Source organism: Vulpes vulpes, chromosome 4, assembly GCF_048418805.1.
Source record: "Vulpes vulpes isolate BD-2025 chromosome 4, VulVul3, whole genome shotgun sequence".
Classification (NCBI taxonomy): Eukaryota; Metazoa; Chordata; class Mammalia; order Carnivora; family Canidae; genus Vulpes; species Vulpes vulpes.
The window spans coordinates 141,689,721-141,709,329 of NC_132783.1; the positions used below are offsets into that span (position 1 = coordinate 141,689,721).

General features: G+C 37.4%; 1 protein-coding gene across 7 annotated transcripts in view; it reads left to right on the forward strand.

Moving 5' to 3' along the window:
* The window catches only part of CDH12 (cadherin 12), a 972,572-nt gene that overhangs the window by 927,783 nt on the left and 25,180 nt on the right, over window positions 1–19,609 (forward strand). For all 7 annotated transcript variants that reach the window (XM_072757170.1, XM_072757167.1, XM_072757172.1 and 4 more), the window contains 2 exons: window positions 6,549–6,802; window positions 19,350–19,486. In XM_072757170.1, the coding sequence (XP_072613271.1) occupies window positions 6,549–6,802; window positions 19,350–19,486 (391 nt within the window). The remainder of the gene's footprint in view (window positions 1–6,548; window positions 6,803–19,349; window positions 19,487–19,609) is intronic.

A 19,609-nucleotide genomic window follows, 5' to 3' on the forward strand; every position in this document is an offset into this window, starting at 1 on the left:
CTTCCCAGGGTCTTAACCCCCAGATGTAGGCTCTTTCTTGGCTGTTTCCATTGCCATCAGCCTCCTCTTGCCCAATAAGACATGAAGCCTGGCCCCTGATTTCTCCAGAACATGGGTTAAAATCTCCCTCCTTCTCCTCCTCCTGGGTTGACGTGCACCCCCATGCAGCGGCTGTTCTCAGAGTGTCACCCTTGTCTTTATTTAACTTAGCCTCTCTGCTATGAGTAAATGATCAAATCTCACTCTATTGACTTACTCTCATGCTTAAATCCTTTTTTTGTTTGTTTGTTTGCTTCCATCATTAGTAAGAGATAGAGCAAATAGTGTATTTTTTGTTATCATCTCCTGCACACACACATGCTACCTTCCATCTGTAGCAAATTCACTGCAATTTCTAATTGCAATAACCAAATAGGCTATTTGGTTAATAATCTGGATAATCTGAATAACCAAACAAGCTATTCATCCTTTTGCATAGAAAGACACAGCCCTACCTGAGCATCTTAATTGATTCCTTCCTTTTTCAAAACTTTTCCCCAAACCTTACACCAAAGACTTCCATGAGTCCCTCAGGCCAAGCTGATCACATCTTACTTTCTCCCCAAATGTCAGCATTTCAGCCAAAACACCTATGAGACATGAGGCACTCACAGTTTAACACACCGATTATGTCTACTATATTTTAGCTGCCTAAAGGCACTTTATCACATCTATATTTGCGTGGTCATGACAAAGAAAATGCTTGAAATATACAGGGAGTTTAGTTTTTTGTTGACTAAAGAACAAATATGTTAGCTTACTGGTTTAATTTATGATGCATCATTATTATTATTATTTTTTTTTGGTTCTCAGTACTATGCAGAGTTTAACGTATTTTATAAATGATATACAAATGGCAGCTAAGAAACACACAAAAGAAAGATAACTTTTTCAAAATCACACAGCTTGCAGTAAATTATTGTACATGTTTGAAAAGCATATTAACTATTGTAACGAACCATGTAGGTTAGAAGTAAAATGTGAGATTGGTTATTTGAGGAAGCTCAAGAGATAATTGGCCTCCCCAGATAATCATGATTTATTCTGAGGATGCATACAGAGCACGTATTTTGCTTCAGCATTTATAAGGGTTAATGTAATCTTTCATTTTTAGGGAATATATTACCTGAGATCCTCAACTAGAAGCACTAGAACTTCCTTCAATATTCTTTTTCTGTTTTGTTTTGTCTTACTAAATTGTCACTGAATTAGTTGCTGAATTTGTTCCAAAAAATATTGTCACTAAAATACGGGCATAGAGCTAATAATGCCTGTGATTCTTAAGTTAATTGGTTAAAACTATCAAAAATTTGTAGTGCTACAAAAACCTGGGGTGTGATTGATGCATGGAAAAATTAAATAATAAATAATTCTGTCCCAAATTTATTTAGAAGTAGCTTTTATGAAATGTATGTTTCTTTAATAATTTTATTTAGGAAATGCTTTTTTTTTTTTTTTGGTCTGGTCATTCTATAGCTGTTTTAAGATTTTTTTTTTTTTAATTGTAAAACTGAGATGCTATTAAAATTTGTCGAAACCTAAAATTCAGCTTTTAAATAGGGCCATGTTTGATTTTTTTTCCCCTTTGTTGTGGGGGCGTTCTCACCTAATAGTGTAACAATTTTTATCCCTCAAACTTCACTACTTTTTAGTAAGCTGTGGAGTTTAATTCTTTCCTCAGTGGTTTTAGGATACACACAAACTTGCCCATCTACCCCCAACCCACAAAACATACATCTGTCTCCCATGGTTTACGTTTTTCCATAGCATTCATTGTCAACTAACATGCTACATATTTTGCTTATTTCTCATAGTCTTGTCTGTCAGGGCCTAGAAGATAGCAAGCTCCGTGCAGGTGGTGATTTTATCTGCTTGGTTCAGCATCATCATCATTGGTACTGATGTCTAGAACATGTTCAAGGAATATTTATTGAAAGGAGGAATGAAATGCATCTGGACTTTTGCCCTTGCTCACCTTCCAACAGACTAGTTTCCTTCTGACTTCACCATACCTGGTTCTTCTCATCTCAGTTCCTAGCATTACATCCTCAGAAATGCACTTCCTATTGGCCCTATGTAACTATGTTCCCTCCTGTCCATTATCCCATTTCTCCCCTAAATCTTAACACTAACTGAAAATTATGTACTTCCTTTTTGGTTGTTATTCTGGCTCTCCTCTCTACAATGGAAGGTTCATGATAAAATGAACTTAATTTAACTCATTAACCACTATATCCTCAACTCCAAACATTTGACTCAATCAATATGGCTCTAAATCAATTTGAATAAATCAAAGAAGTTGGTGCAGATATCACCTATGGATGATTTACTGTATAACCTGAGTTGTGGTAGAATTTTAGAATAATTTCTTATGGAACGGAAAATGCTAGTAACAAATAAACTGGTTACCATGATGATCATAAAACTCAGTTTTGGGAAACTTAATTTTCCTTTAAAATGATGCTTGATCTGAAAGTCTTATCTTTGTGGTGCACCCTGGCATAACGAGCTCTCTTTACGGGATCTTATTGCTCTTGTCTTTTCATCACAGTTCAGCCTGGTATAAATCTGTTTTCTGCTTGTCTTGAAGAGCATCTACCCTGTTTTGGAGAAGGGTATAGCCCTCATTTGGACTGATTGAAAATTTTCCCTTCCATTGACCAGGAGGAACTATGATCTGATTGAGAAAGTAGAGTCTCATCACTAAAGGATACATTCCATTGAGTGATGACTTCCCTCTGTTGGTGAAATGATACAGATGCAGCTTAGTCATAAAAATTGAAGCAATAGAGCAGAGTAGAAAGTCAAGAGCAATGAAAGCACAGCTCTTGTGGGTAAGAGACCACCATGACGGCATCCTCTGCTGAAATCTCAGCATCTCTCAGGCTGAGATCCAGGTGTAGGCAGGGGCGGGATCTGATTTGAAGCTTTGAGATGTTTTCCAAGCTCAGAGGAATTGTTGGCAGAGTTCATTTCTTGGTGTCTCTCTGCCTGCAGCCTGTGTTTCTTGCTAGTCATTGGCCATGTTTCAGCGTCAGCTCCTGAACGCGCCCCTTAGGCACTTGCCAGGGGGCTCCCACACTCCCAATTTTACTTCTTCAAGGCCAGGAACAATTTATCTGAATTACCTTTTTTTTTTTTTTTTTTTTTTAACGACGCACATAATTAGGTCTGACCCCTCAACTCAAATTTCCCTTTTGGTTCAGTCAACTTCAAGTCATGAGAGCCCTTTGTTATATTTGCATATTTTGTTTTTCCATCAAACTTGAATTCCTGGGGTGATATCTGAGGCCATTCACATGCAGCTCACAGAGTCAAGGGAAGGGAATTACAAGGGGCAGAAATCTTGGGGACATCTTGGAATTCTATGAAAGCTGCTGTTTTGCTAATTCCTCCAAATAGATCTACAGCTTCATTTCCACAAAATGTTATCTGGACCCGTGTTAAAATCCTGAAAAATACAAGGGAGCCATTGTTTTGCATTTTATGCCACAATCGCATATTCCTCCTTGAAATGAAAAAAAAAAACAAAAAACATTTACCATTTAATATTGTATGTAGTTTTCCATGATCTGGATCTTAGGAAAGTAAAAGCAGATAAAGTGTATAAAAATAAATATGCAAATATGTTTGCCCAATTCCTCCTTTATACCCTGAAAAGCAATGAAATATACTATATTTTGCTTCTCCATAGTCACTGATTTTTTTGTTGTTGTTGTTGTTTATGTTTTGTTTTGTTTTTTGTTTGTTTGTTTGTTTGTTTGTTTTTACCATACTGCTCCCTATAATGCCAATTGTTCCTTGGAAATTTTGGTCTTACTAACTTTCCTTTCTTGAAACAGCCTTAGGAACAGGGAGTTACTCAATTAAATTCTTTTTAATCAATCATTTTCTTACTTTTCTGGAAAGCTTCATGAAATCCAATGGGCCCCAAGCAATGTTATAAAGGTTTCTATTTATTGTGCAAGAGCTAAATTAGCTCAACTTCACGATAATGGAATTCTGTCATAGAATATGATTAATTTTCTGGGAATAAAAAATAATCTTGTTTGTTCTATACCTATCTCAAATATTAGAGTTTTTGTTGGTTGTAAGGTTTGATGAGTTTTATTCTTCAGCACCCCCATCCTCAAACCCCAAATGTAGAGGGTAGTTAACCAGATTGTTTGGATAAAGTCAACTAGAGAGAGGTCAGTGTTGATTCTGTTTGCTGTTTCTGAGCTACTCAGTTTTATAAAATGGCATTGCCCAGGGGTCAGGGTCATCAAGAAGTAAGGCCATGTAGGATGTCATTGTGGCATTTCTCTTAGAGTTTTCTCCAATTCTTTGATCACTGCACATTACAAGTTTCCAGTCTCAAAATAATCTATATGCACAAAGAGTCTCATCTCACTCCCTGACCACCAAATATTTGCCTGCTATGAAATGTCAGAAATTCTTAAAAGGCATAGACTATGCCTGATAATATTCTGACATGAGGAAAAAGACAAAGTGTGGAAAAGTTTCAGAATTCTCCTTCTGTTTCTGGACCTGAAATGGACTTTGAAGTGGGAATCAGTCGGTCAGGTGGGTGTGGCATGTTGATCAAGGAGGTGAATGAAATGTAGGTCTTGTCTAGAAAGATTCCCCTAATCATGCAAATAAGCAGGAGCGTGTTAATGTCTAGGCGAAACCAGGGAGGGAATAAGGAAGCAATTGGTATCAGCTCCTATCGTCTAAGACAGAAGTTAACTTTGGGCTACAAAAAGGAGTAAATATAAGCCAGGCCAGCTCAATTAGCTTTCTAGGCAAAAGGACCCAAGGTGATAGAATCAAAATAGTCTTACATGAGAAGATGGGGGTCAAAAAAAAAAAAAAAAAAAAATGAAAAGAAAGGAGGAGAGGAGAAAAGGGTATGATGATGATGATAGAGGGTCACTAAGATGGAAAATTATATTGTTTAGCATTCATGGAGTATTTAGAGTTTACCAAAACTCTTGATGTTATTTATATTTTTGTTCACATAAGCAATAGCTATAATATCAAGCATGTCATGTCATGCATGTCATTCTTTACTGTTATTGGCTTAAAGATAAATTGAAATTCCTAACAGGAAAGTGATGGAAATGGAAGAAATCAACATATTGATGTAATAGGTCAATGGTGTGAGGCAAATAACTAAAGATATGGAAAGTAAAAAAACATTGAGCCCAAAGCAGATAAAAAAGCACGAATAAAAATTGGATGAATTAGATAAAATAAGGGAATAATTACAGGGATAATACATATAGATTTCCCCTGAATGAAAATTATTATGGACAAAACCTAAACGCCACATCTAGGAGGTATTACTGTTTGCTCTAAAAAGCTCTGTGGAAGAGTGAGAGAATCTCACAGTGGTTTTTTTTCTTTTCTTTTCTTTTTTTAATTTCCTTTTTTCATCCTCAGAGAAAATGCATAAAACAATACTCTTGTCCTTAAGAGAGAAATATGCCTCCTTTATTTCCCCCAGGTGTGCTGCGGCAAAAAACCAGATGTTTTGACAAAGCAATTAGCAAGTCATTGGAGTCACACCAGAGGGAATTAATTTAGAAAACAGAAACTTTTAAAGGTCCCTGAAAATCTCTCTGTTAATGTTAATTGCGGGTTGTGTTAGTTTTTCATAGGTGGTTAGAAGTCAGGCCATTGACCTTATAGTTTATATAAAACACCACAGCAGCACCATATTTCCAGAATATAATATTTTCAGTTATCGGGACCATGAAACTACTAGTCAGCATAAAAGTGAAAAGAAGTAGTAGTAAAATAATAGAGAATCGGTGACTTCATGGATGAATGACTTCCAAATTCTATGTTTCACAATTTCCTTTAAGTGGATCCCATATGCTCAAGGTAAAACATTGGTAAAATATCCTGGAGATGAAGCTGCAATGCTTACTAGTTACATACACATTGCTGAAAACGCCAAAGACGGAACCACTTTGTATAATTACTACCGTGTATGTTTTAAAGCTTGACGTGGTTCTTTTTTATTGAAAAGACTCAAACACTCAAAAGTGTCTAATAAAAAATGATATCATTGTCAAAATAAGAAGAAGGACCAAGAAAAAAAAAATATTTTGTTTTACCCAACTTGTAACTGGAACGTAGACCCTGTTAACTCCAATTTCATTTTCGTGGTGTTAATCACAGCTTGGTTCCACTAGATGTCAGTATGGTATAAGACTGGAAAATGCTGCCCTTAAAATCTCTTTGGCAGCTTTAACTGCTCAGATAAAATGAGTGAGCCCTACGTAAGCATGTGTGCGCGCATTCCTGCCCTTTTAATACAGGCCACTGATCATCCTGACAGGTTACCTAGACTATCCCATGAATGGGTCCCTCTGAGAAGGTTTCTTTACCTGCTAATTAAACATTTTGACACCCCTACAAAATTGATACAGACTTGCCAATGCTCTGAAACCCTGGGCCCCATCTTCCCACCTTCTGTGTGAGTGCACCTCTTCATTTTTGATTTGTCCTCGTTTCAGCCATTAGATTTTGAAACCAAGAAGGCATATACTTTCAAAGTGGAAGCCTCCAACCTTCACCTTGACCACAGATTTCACTCAGCCGGACCTTTTAAAGACACAGCCACGGTGAAGATCAGCGTGCTGGACGTGGAGGAGCCACCAGTCTTCAGCAAGCCACTCTACACCATGGAGGTTTATGAAGACACTCCAGTTGGGACCATCATTGGTGCTGTCACTGCACAAGACCTAGATGTGGGCAGCAGTGCTGTGAGGTGAGCAAAGGAAACGTTTTATGTTCTGTGAGTCAGAGAAAGCAAAAAAAACAAAACGAAAAAAACGCTCTATCCAAACCTGGATGACTTGCTTTAGAGCAAGTCTGGTGATGGGAGACTTGAAAGCGTGATAATCCTGGATGAAAAGCTATGGGATTTAAACAAAAACATCTGCTGTCAGTCCCTGCGACCGGCTTTAGTAGCGCTGTGATGTTGGACGTGTCGCTCAAGCGAAACAATCTTAACTTTTTAATCCGTGATTAAATTTATGTTTAATCTGCGATTTCCCATGATTAATGATACTACGCTACTTTCACAGGGCCTCGAATAGAGTAGACATGTAATACATTTTTCAATCCCTCCGAAATCTCTCTCACTAAAAGTTAGTGTTTGAGAAAGATGGTTTTGCCATTTGGAACTTGCAGCTCATTGTTTTCACTGGCAGTTGTGTCCACTGATAAAAGCAGGTAGTGCCAGTCCTAGGGTAAGACGGATTATGGAATTGCTCAAAGCCCAGACTTTACAAAGAGCTCCTATTGATATAAGGACATAAGGGTATAAGGGTACTGTGTAGGGAGGCCACACAGCTGCCAACAGAGTCAAGAAAATAATCTGTCTCTCTTCCCACCCCAAACCCATACATTCCATTTGTACTACTACTGAAATAGGGTGAGATTTCCTTCTCCCACTTATACATTGATATTGCAATGTATTTGTTTTAAAGATTTTATTTATTTATTTATTTATTTATTTATTTATTTATTTAGAAGAGAGAGAGAGAAAGGGAATGGTAGGAGGAGCCTAGGGAGAAAGACAAGCAGACTCCGTGCTGAGTGTGGAGCCCAACATGAGGCTTGATCTCAGAACCCTGAGGTCACCATCTCAGCCAGAATCAACGGTCAGAAGCTTAACCAACTGAGCCATCCAGGTGCCCCAGATCCTGCCACATATTTTGAGACTTGCTGTTGATTCAACTATGCTTCTTCTGTATGGTTAAATTCCATACTAGCTGTCCACGTCCAGCATATATATAGGTACGAGGCTGAAAAGAGAGACACAGAGAGAGAGAGATTGATTGAAACGGGAGAGACAGAGAGAAATATGTGATTTGTTCTGAGTCTTCCACCGCAGTGCGGTTGAACCTTCATAAACAAAACCAGACCAAAGAAAAGTAGGCTTTTAATACAAAAACATTATTGACATAGGGAAAATATATAGACACATATCTCATAAGATTTTATGCCACGGGGCAATAATAACAATTTAAAAAGGCTGAATAATTTAAATAATAAATCATTCAGTGGTTACCTCAACATATTCATAGCATATAGGAAAAATCCTAGGGCAGGGCAGGAGAGCATGCAAGGTCTGCTCTTTGTATTCACCTGAATCCATCTCCCAAAGTCCATCTGGGTAATCCCCTTCTTGAAACATCTCGGTGGTCAAGAGAGAACTCTAAAAAAGCACATTTGTCTTGGGAAAGAGAAGCAAAAACGCAATTAATGAGTGTCCCTACAGGTCAGGTCGAAGGCTGGCGAATTTACTCATTGGATTCAAGTTGTTGGTCTCTATGTCCACATTACAACATGATATCCTTTCGGTTTAATTCCAGAAAACTATATTTATTACCAATCTTTGTAGGGGCATTCTCAAGAAATCAGCTCCATGGGTAGTTATTATATATTAACCCGTTATCATTCATCAATCCTATACTTGAGGCCCTGGGTGTGCTGCTGATAATCGTGAAAGTGGAAAATGCCTGGTGAGGAGATTTACAGGTAATTTCAAGAGTATAAACAGTTACAGAAGAAATATGGAGGGCTGTAAAGAAAGTAATAAGAAGGTAAATAAATATGGATTGAAACTCTCTATAGTTCAATAAATGAGAATTTTGGAACACAGTGAAATACGATACCTAGAGAACATGCTAAGTTGTTTAATTTACTGTGCATTCAACTTTGAAGACTGAGAGAAGCATGATAGAGTCAAAATATTAATAAAATGTGATTTTAATGCAATACATAAAAAAAAAAATAATTCAGGGAGTTTATTAGTAAAACTACCACCTGGTGAAGGTAAGGTGAGGGTTACAGACTTCCAGATATAACATCATGTCTAGAGTGAAGACCCTCGTGTGAGGAATAAAGGAAGCCTGCGTCTTAGAGACACTCTTGAACTACAGGACTGATTTTTGGGGGTGGTGAGGGAGGTGGTATTACTGTCACAGCAGCTCGTGTCTAACAAGAGCTACTTTATGTGGAATAAAGTAACATCCCCAGTCTTACTTCTAATGGATAACAGCCTGACTCACCAAAGCTGTAGACACAGACGGATCTAATTGATCCCCGGGAGGGGTTGTCAAAAGACAGAGCTGCTTTTGAATCAGCATGAAAGCTGTCTTACTTCCATGTCCTTGGAGTAAACAATAAGCTTGAATCATGTCAGTTGAGGAAACATGGGGTATGAATTACCTTTTTTTTTTTTTTTTTGGTTTGAAAACATGTTTGTTCACTTAAGAATGATAGTAAAACTATGTTGTGAAAAATAAGCATCAAAAAGTGAAATTACTCGACATGTTCAGGTACGCTCTCTGCTTGGTTTTCTTTTGCTTAACTGTCTTTTCGCAGGGCTGCTGTGCGAGGTAGTAATGTAGGGCTCTGTTCTGCCATCCCAGTGGGTATTTTATTAATATTATTATTTTATCATCACTGAGCCACAGCAAAGAAGCAGAGTGCAATGGCATTCAGCAAAGACTGAAGCAAGTTGGAAGAAAGATTCCGTGACGAGTGATGACTCCTCATGCAGTTGACCTTTGAACGGTGTGGGAGTCAGGGGCGCTGGCCCTCTGCAGTGGAAAATCCCCATATAATGTGACCCTCCCCTGAATCTTACTACTAAGAGCCTACTGTTGACCAGAAGCCTAATGGATAATGAAAACAGCCGTTGGACACGTATTTTGTATGGTAGATGTACTATAAGCTGTAGTCTTACAAGAAGGTAAGCCAGAGAAATAAAAAATGTTATGAGGAGAATCCTAAGGAAGATAAAATAAATTTATAATACTGTACTGTATCGAAGAAGACCCACGTGTAAGTGGACCTGCATAGTTCCAACCTGTGCTGTTCACACAGAGGATTTTTAGAGTGGTGAGAATACCCTGTGTGATGTTACAATGAACTGAGATGTTGGGTGAGTTGGGTGAGTAGACAAATAAGCTATGGTACATCCAGGCAAGACAGTATTTAGCACCTCAAGAACAGTGACCTAGGGACGCCTGGGGGCTCAGGGGTTGCACATCTGCTTTTGGCTCAGGTCATGATCCCGGGGTCCTGGGATCGAGTTCCACATCAGATTCCCCACAGGGAGCCTGCTTCTCCCTCTGCCTGTGTCTCTGCCTCTCTCTCCGTGTCTCTCATGATTAAATAAATACAATATTTTTAAAAAATGTAAATAAAAAAAAGTGACCTAGTAAGCCATGAGAAGATATGTATGTTATTTATGTAGGTTTATGTTACTATGTATGCTACATAGGAGAAAGATGCCATTCTGGAGTGTTTACAGGCTGTAGGACTCCAACCATATGACATTCTGGAGAAGTTAAACTAGGGAGCCAGTAAATAGATCAGTGGCTTCCAGAGCTGGGCAGGGGTGAGGGTGGGGGAAAGATGAAAGAGCACAGAGGATTTTAAGTGTTGCCTTTCTTTAATATTGTCAGCTACAGGGTGGATCCTGTTGTGAGGAAGAGATTCTGATGGGTGAGTGACTTGAGAAGATCATGTCTGACCCTTGTATATATGCTCAATTATCTCATTGGGAGGAGCTTCTTCTGAGTTTCTGGCTAATGGTACCCAGAGATCAAGGAGAGTTTGCAGATAGGCAAATCCAGTCATTGATAAACATACACGATTCAGATACGGCATTAAGTGGTATTTGGCTCAGAACTGGCATTAGGCAATCTGGAAATGAGATTCACTGAACTCAACTTTTCTCTTTACCTTTGTTCACACAATTCTATTCCCTCCATTCCCTCTATAGTTTCTCACCTTCTATTTCATCGCCTCCATCCTAGACTTGTGCCATCTTAGGTGGCAAAGCCATAGGTATACTTGTCACCTATTCTAACTCACTCCTTCCTCCAAATATTGTGTTTTTCTTATCTTTTATAGTCACTAAGACATAAGCCATATTGAAGCTCTATCACTTTTGCTTATTTGAATGAATACGTATTCACTTTTTGACCACCGTCCCCAAAATGCAGAAAATGAAAAGGTACTTGAGAGTTGGGGATATTTCCTTTTCTCTCACATTCTACATGCAGAGTTTAATTTTATTTTAATGTTCTCTTGATATATTTATCCTAATATATAATAAAATATAGAATGTATATATATCTGCACATTTGTATTTTTTTCAAATTGACCATAAGCAGATCTGTGTTATGAATATAATAGGTTTTGGGTGCCTGTGTGGGTCAATTGGTTTAGTGACTGACTCTTGATTTCAGCTCAGGTCATGATTTCAGGGTCCTGGGATTGAGGTCCAGTCAGGTTCTGTACTCAGTGGGGAGTCTGCTCAAGCATTCCCTCCCTCCTCCCTCTCCTTCTTCCCCTCTCCCCTCTATTTCTCTCTCTCTGAAATATATATATATATATATATATATATATATATATATATATATATATTTGTTCTTTTTGTTTTTAAAGGTTTGAAGACCTGGGTATTTAGGGCTTAATCTATGCTATCTTAGTACAATACAGTCAAGAGTATACTTTCTCTCTCTCTCTATCTTTTTTTTTTTTTTTTTAGTAAATGGTTTCTCAGTTCCATAACTTCTATAAATGGAAATAATGGAAGCTGTCATCAGTACATTTGCAGGTAGACATTATACAAAACTCAACTTTGCACAAATAATTCTCTTGAGGATCCTAAACATATCACAGTAATAGTAAAAAAAAAAAAAAAAAGTCAAATAGGGCCAACTCCCCAGGTATAAATGCATTAGGCTGCTACTGTAATGTCTAAACTCCACACTTCCCTTTTACTTGATCCCTAAGTTTCTCTGAAATAATCCGTATACTACCAGGTTCCATCTGCTTTTCCTCCCCATGTCTACCATTTGTACACAGTATCTCTATTTCTTTTTCATTTAATATGTTTTGTATGGTTCATGCCATTATTTCCCCTGCATCCTTCAAATGATCTAAATGTTGACTGTATATCTTTTAGTGGTGCTTAGTCCTAGGTATTGTTAATAGTTGATTGACTTCACTTAGAATTAATAAAGTAATTAGTGAAAGATAGTTTCTGATAAAGAGACTACCACACTATTTCTTTTTCTTAAAGTGATCTTTAAAAATGCTTCCTGTGGAAGCATTGAGAGTAGAGTTCAGGTTCTCATTTTGTGTAGCTCTAATCACTCTTTCGTATTCTAGTTTTTATTATTTAGCAGAGAGCAAACTAATTTTATATTACGGCCTGTTTTCTTAGAAAATACTGAAGATTCAGATAGCAATGTGGAGAAAACATTTTATCCATAAGGTCATATAAAATATTCATTAAGATAAAACAGTTAATCCTTTTTGAGTACTGCTTACCTTACTTATCTCTTTCCTTTAGCATTTGTAATGTGAATTTTAATATATACATTTGCAAAAGACACATCAGATAAAGGACTTTTCTCCCAAACATACAAGAATTCTTTAAAGTCAGGATGAAGGAGATGAAATAGAGGGTGAGAAACTATTTTAATTGAAGGTAATGGAATTACGTGGACAAAGGTAAAGAGAAAAATTGAGTTTTAGTGACTTTCCCTTTAGATTTCTTAATGCTAGTTTTAAGTTGTGTAACTTATCAGTGACTTGATTTGTATGTCTGTAATCTCTCCTTCATCTGCTTGGGTAGCCATTAGTCAGAAACTCCTCAGAAGGTCCCCTCGGTGAGACAGTTGAGTATATATTATCTTCAGACATGCTCTTATCCAATTATCCATCCATCAGAATCTTCCATTTAGAATGGGATCTGTTCCGTAGTTGACAATATTAAAGAAACACGGCACCTTTCTTAGCAGTACCTGCTTATTTTGATTGCAATGGAAATGAAGGAAGGATTTCCTCTAAATTGACACCAATGGAATGATTAAGAATAATTCATTTGAGATGTTGTTGGTCGAGAACTTAACTTGCTATGAAGAATGAGAAGATCCTTTGTGAATAAACTCGTTTTGCTTTTTTTCCTCAAATGGCCGATCCATTGACAATCTGTAAAAAAGGAGCAACTGCAAAGGACATGTACCAAATGGACAAGTGTTTATTTGCTTTTATGGCAATTAACTGTCAACATATAGGTGACGTCATAATAACTAATTTGTTCCTGGCTTTGAGCTGAGCACTTCGGTCAGATTTGTTTCAGCATCAAAACTGACATCATTTTACAGAGGGAGAAACTGATGTTCAGGAAGATCCAGTTATGTCTTTAGTCAGACTGAGAATAGGATTTTTTTTTCTTTTTTTTTTTTTCTGAGAATAGGATTTAACCATAAGCAATCAGATTCTAAAAGTCAAACTAATTGCTCCATGAGTTCTTTTGTTTTTACGTACATTTTGTTTATGCATTACCAGATACTTGACTTTTTTTTAAGATTTTTTTTTTTTTTAATTCATGAGAGACACACAGAGAGAGAAAGGCAGAGACACAGGCAGAGGGAGAAGCAGGCTCCATGCAGGGAGCCTGATGTGGGATTTGATCCCGGGACTCCAGGATCACGCCCTGGGCCGAAGCAGGTGCTAAACTGCTGAGCCACCCAGGGATCCCCCAAGTTCTTTAGTGTAATTGAGATACTCACCCAAGTTTTTGAGTTGCTTTTTTAATTTTAAGATTGTTGAAAATATAATTAAATTTCAGGGTTTTCAGTAGCTTGTTAAGCAAAATTGATAGAAAGTCAAAACAAGTCAGTAAAAATGTACCATATTTAATTCCTTAAAATATATAATTGTGGACCTTATTATATACTTGAAAGTATTCTGAACATTTTACATGTTTCCCTGATTTCAACCTTCCAACAACTTTAACTAAATCTGAAAACTGTTTAATTGAACTATGACATTTCTCAGGCTGGGAAAACAAAACCAAATTATACAGTTTTATTAACATTTTTGGGGGTATGTATTGAAATAAAATCTTATTATTTGAGACTCAGTAGCCTTTATTGTCCTGGACAGCCACAAAGTTCTTATAAAGTTTAGAAATAACTGAGGATTTATTGATAAAATTCAGTGGATCTGTGATACAGACTTACAGGTCTAATTTTTATTTGGAATGGATCTTGACATCAATGATGAGCCTTTATTTTTATTTTTATTTTTTTGAGCTTTTATTTTTAAACAAATTTCATATCATTCTAGTTATTTGCTGAAGGAAATCTCAATGGCTAAGTGTCCACATAGCTAGGATGATAAAGTATTTTGAAGGCTTCCTATTGTTTCATGTTAAGTCCTCAAAATGACAAAACATCCAAGTTATATAAAGAATTATAAAATTATATATATATAAATTATATATAAAGAATTATATTCTTTATTGCTTATTTTTTGAGTTTACCTTTTGCTGGTTCCAGTTCTTTGCTTTAACTGAAATGCAGAGGAGTACCCCATTGAAGTTAAACACATTTCATAGCCCATTCACTTCTATGATCTCTTTAATTGCTTTTGGAAAATAGCTGTTCCTCACCTTTATTTGAAATTTCATATTATTTTGATTTTTCAAAAAGATCAGTTACTTTAAATATATCATAGATATGAAACCCTCTCTTTACAAAATATTATAAGACTATTCGATGACTTGGGGCACCTGGGTAGCGCTGTCGGACACTGTTTTCCACTCAGGTCATGATCTCAGAGTTGTGAGATCGAGCCCTATGTTGGGTTCCATGCTCAGCACAGTGTCTGCTTAAGACTTTCCCTCTGCCCCCCCACCCTACCCCAGCTTGCACACTCACCCTCTCTCTCTCTCAAATAAATGAATCAATCTTAAAAAAAAAAAGAAGAGTATTTGATGAGTTAGAAGGAAATATTCGGAGTGTAAATGAGCCAAAGAGTAAACAAACTGCGAGGGAGATAGGAAGCTCAGTTATTAGAAAGAGAGGGAAATAGGGCCACCTGGGTAGCTCAGTGGTTGAGCACTTGCCTTCAGCTCAGGTTGTGATCCTGGGGTCCTGGGATCGAGTCCCGCATCAGTCTTCCTGCGGGGAGCCTGCTTCTCCTTCTGCCTGTGTCTCTGCCTCTCTCTGTCTCTCATGACTCAATAAATAAAAATCTTAATTTTTTTTTCTTACAAAGAAAGAGAAATAAAAGCTGTTTTCTAATGTGATGCCTATATTTGGGTCTTAAATGGTAAATGACTCTAGTTAAAATGGTACCTTTCTTCAGAGACATTTGGCCACAGCTAGTAGGGAGAGTGAATAAATCCAACTGTGACCTCAAACAAAAGGCATTTGATTCAGTTCACAGGAGTAGTTATGTTGCTCGTACCTGAAAAATACTTCAGAATTAACATGCTTGAATAATCAAAGAAGATACAGAATAAATAATTCTGTGCTTGAAACATGATCAGGCCATGATTAACAACAACAGGTGGAGGTTCTCATGAAATAATACAATTCATACATAAAGTACAAAATGCTAGGAACAGAACAACAAACTTGGTGAAGAATCCTTCCTACTCTATAGAAACTTTCTGTGTCATCAACAAAAGAAAATACAATTATTTTGCTATTCTAATTTGAGAGAGACTGTAAATGCCAATTAAAACCTATAAATAAGATAAAAGAAGTAAGAAGATAGAATTTTATAACAAGGAAGCAAGAAAACTGCCTGCAGGGATTTGGCAGAAACACGAGCGAAGCTGTGATCACATTATTTGCTTATTTAGTCGTGTGGTACTGTCCTAGGTTATAACACATGAGAAAACTGAGACTACCTGTTTAATATTGAAGCTCTTAACTTCGGAATCCAAATTAGATCAATATTTGCCTAAACTTGACTTTCTTCCCACAACAGCAGGCTGCTTCGGAGTCTCTGAGAAGTAAACCAAAGTCTGGCTATAAAACTTTGGGGGAAGATAGAGTTGGCATCCAGGTATATAAAAGGATATAAAGTCAGAAGATCATATATGGCTATTTAAAAATGACTTTATAAATGAGAAAATTTGGGGGAGCCTGGGTGGCTCAGTCAGTTGAGCATCTGGCTTCCGCTCAGGTCACGATCTCGGGTCATGGGCTGGAGCCACCTTTGCAGCTCTGAGCTCAGTGGAGTCTGCTCCTCCCTCTCCCTCTCTCTCTGCCCCACCCCTGCTCATGCTCTCTTTGTCTCTCTCTTGAAGAAATAAATAGAATCATTTTTTCTAAAAACAGAAAATCTTAAGTAACCTGGAGGGAAATAAAAGTACAGCTACTATAATTTTAATAAACTGTAGATTATGGTGTATTTACCTTTCTTTAAAGATGTGTTTTAATCATATTATGATTGAATATGGAAATGGAAATTTTTTTCCATTTTTTCCCAAATGGGAAATTTGAAGACAAAAGGGTTATGCCTTTTTTCAATCATTATAATTTTATAAAATGTTTAGTTTCACTTCAAATAAACAAGTGAAACTTTCTAAACTACCTAAGATATTACTTTTAATCTTACTAAGAGGAAAGTTAGAATGAGGAGGAGGATTAGGACAAAAAAAACAAAAAAAACAAAAACGAGAGGAACTAATAGGAAACTAGCAACTACTATTTAGAATTTTGAGACAAATGTTGAGATTTCTAAGAAAAAATGTAATTTTGATTCTTGATGAAGCAATTATAATCTACGTGTTGCTGTATGTGGCTTAGGTTCTCAATAAAATGTTTATGGAAATAAATTTAAATGAATTTACTTTCATTTAATTATCTTTCCCAAGACGACAAATTTAAAAAACAAAACGACAACAAAAAACAACCAGTGACTAAGAGAAGAGAGAGGGAAGGAATTTTGATTATTTCACATTAACAAAAGAAAATTTCCTACCTTGACCTGAATCATTACTCCCCCGTCTTTATTGCTTAAGGAAGGAGATGTAATACTTTTAGAGTAACTCGGTACCATCAAGTACTTTTTATAAAATGTGTTTGAGAATTTAGCTTTTCCATTAACTGTGAGAAAGTTATTAGGCAAATTAAAAGACACAATTTTAAGGAGAATGCTTACCTAATGAAGAGAAGAAAACTTTTTAAGGCATTTCCGAAAACTCATTTGCAGAAAAGTAATAAAATTGTACTCTGTCAAGTGGTCTGCACAGATTAGGTTAATGCTTTAATTTTTTTTTATTTCTATTCAATTGTTAAAACAGGTTTCTTAGCAACAGTGGCTGCATGCTCACATGAACTATACATGTTTCGTTAAATATAGATCATAAACACCTTTTTAAAAAATTTAAATCTCACCTACTTGCCGAGGAAGGGTAAGATGATTCAAATTCTGTATTTCAGAGTTTTGCCCATTTACACTGGTGAGTGAGGCAAATTAGACCGTCCGTATTTTGCTGTTGTGATTAATCAAAATTAAAATATCACCGTACGCTTAGATTGGCTGGGGACTGTGGCAAACCTGGAGCCAACGTGTGAGCTATGCTCTGGGAGGGTCCACCTCTGGAAGATGATCTAGATATTTTAGCACAGGGGTCATGTCTTCTCTGAAAACATCTAGGAAATATAGGAGCAGTTCCATTTTCAGTTGCATTGATGGTCATTTCTTTATTGCTATATTGGGCAAAACATCACAGTTTAAAGCGGTGCTGGGGGCCCCTGGGTGGCTCAGTGGTTGAGTGTCTGCCTTCAGCTCAGGGCGTGACCCTGAGGTCCTGGGTTCAAGTCCCGCATCGGGCTCCCTACAGGGACCCAGCCTCTCCCTCTGCCTGTGTCGCTGCCTCTCTCTCTGTGTCTCTCAGGAATAAACAAATAAAATCTTAAAAAAAAAAATTCTCATAATGATCACATCCAGAGAAGGGAGTTGCCAAAGCATCAGGAGGTGATAGAGCTCAAGGTAAGATGCCAGATCATAGTGAGTGAGGGACAAACAAAAACATTGTTGCATGAAATAGGGCCCAGCTGTTTGTGGTGTGGGTTTTAGGGGTTTGTGTGGGAGCTTGCAGTCCAGGTATCTTAACGTGGCTATTTTGAAGCACGTGGATTGACTGACTTCACAGTGAACAACCAGACCCCTTTGTCTGGCCTGGGGATTTAGAGAGGTCGCTGTCCTCATGTCGCCTGCTTGTGTTGACCTCACTGTGATTCCCAGGCTAGAGTAAATGTATTGCTAAATGTATTGCTCATTGAGCCTTTTGGGAAACAGAGTCCTTTCACATAAAATGTTCTATTTAAAACTGGTAAGACTGAATGATGATAATTATATGGGAAACATCAACGACCTAGTTCAAGTATCAGCTCTATAACTTTCCAACTATGTGAACTGAGGCAGATTCCTGAACGTTTCTACGCTTCCGTTTTCTCACAGGTAAAATGGGGAGATGAAAAATACATATTTTTAGGGCTTTGGTGGGGCTTTAATAAGGTAATCCATGTAAGCATGTAGAACAGTGTCTGGTACATGCTAAGATTTCAAAATGTTTATTACTATGATGGAAAATGTGTGTTGGAAAAAGATTTTTTTCCACTCTATCTACTACGTAAAGATTTATACAAATTCAATTTTTAAAAATAATTTTCTTGGGTTATTTTAGTCCAGTTTTTTTTTCCACTCTATCTACTACATAAAGATTTATACAAATTCAATTTTTTTTAAATTAATTTTCTTGGCTTATTTTAGTTTAGTCCAGCCGCTTCACATAAAGAAGGTAACATCTATTACTCTCAAAGGGTTCCCTAATAAAGAGGATAAAGAGGCAATATTAGCCCACTTCACTATTTTGTTGTTGTTATTTAGAAAGTTGTCCGATACACAGAGTAATAAAACAACCGTGGCTCTTCTCTGTGTTTGAGGGAAATACTTCTGTACAATTGCCACATTGTCGATTGCAAAATTGCCCCTTAGTTTTCATAATATGATTTTTATTTTTTTTTCCTCTCTATGGAAAGAAACATTCGACCTGTGTTCTGGCCTGAGTTCTTGGTGACTGTCTCCAGATGTCCCCCCCCCCCCCCCTCCTCCAACCGCCCTTCCCACAGCCACCACCAAGGAATCTTTTACTGCTTGGAAAAGTTTTAATATTCAGGAGGTTAAGGAAACCCATGGTCAGCTTTAGAATTTTAGTCTCTGCTGAGCTTTCAAGGTGTCAAGACCCTGAAATAATATGAACAGCAGGAGTACTAAATCTTTCATTATTCCCAGTTTCCCCTTGAGCATACTGACTTTGCAATAAAGAAGCTGTCATTTACACCCTTCTTTACTGCCAGGTGGGTAAGAGCTACAGGGAGAGAACTAAGGAGCTGTGTCAGGTGAGCCTGACTGCCACTATGATCCGTGTGTAATCATTGCACATTTGCATCTCCTCCTTTTACACGCAGGTACTTCATAGATTGGAAGAGTGATGGGGACAGCTACTTTACAATCGACGGGACTGAAGGAACCATCGCCACTAATGAACTCCTAGACAGAGAGAGCACCGCGCAGTATAATTTCTCCATAATTGCGAGTAAAGTTAGTAAGTATGGTGCGGGCAGGATCAATGTTACCCTGCGGGCCCGTGGATTGGACACTCGTGAACGAGTCCCTGCTGAGGGGTTTTTCCGTTTTGGCCTGACAGCTGAGTGGTCTCCTGGGGGAA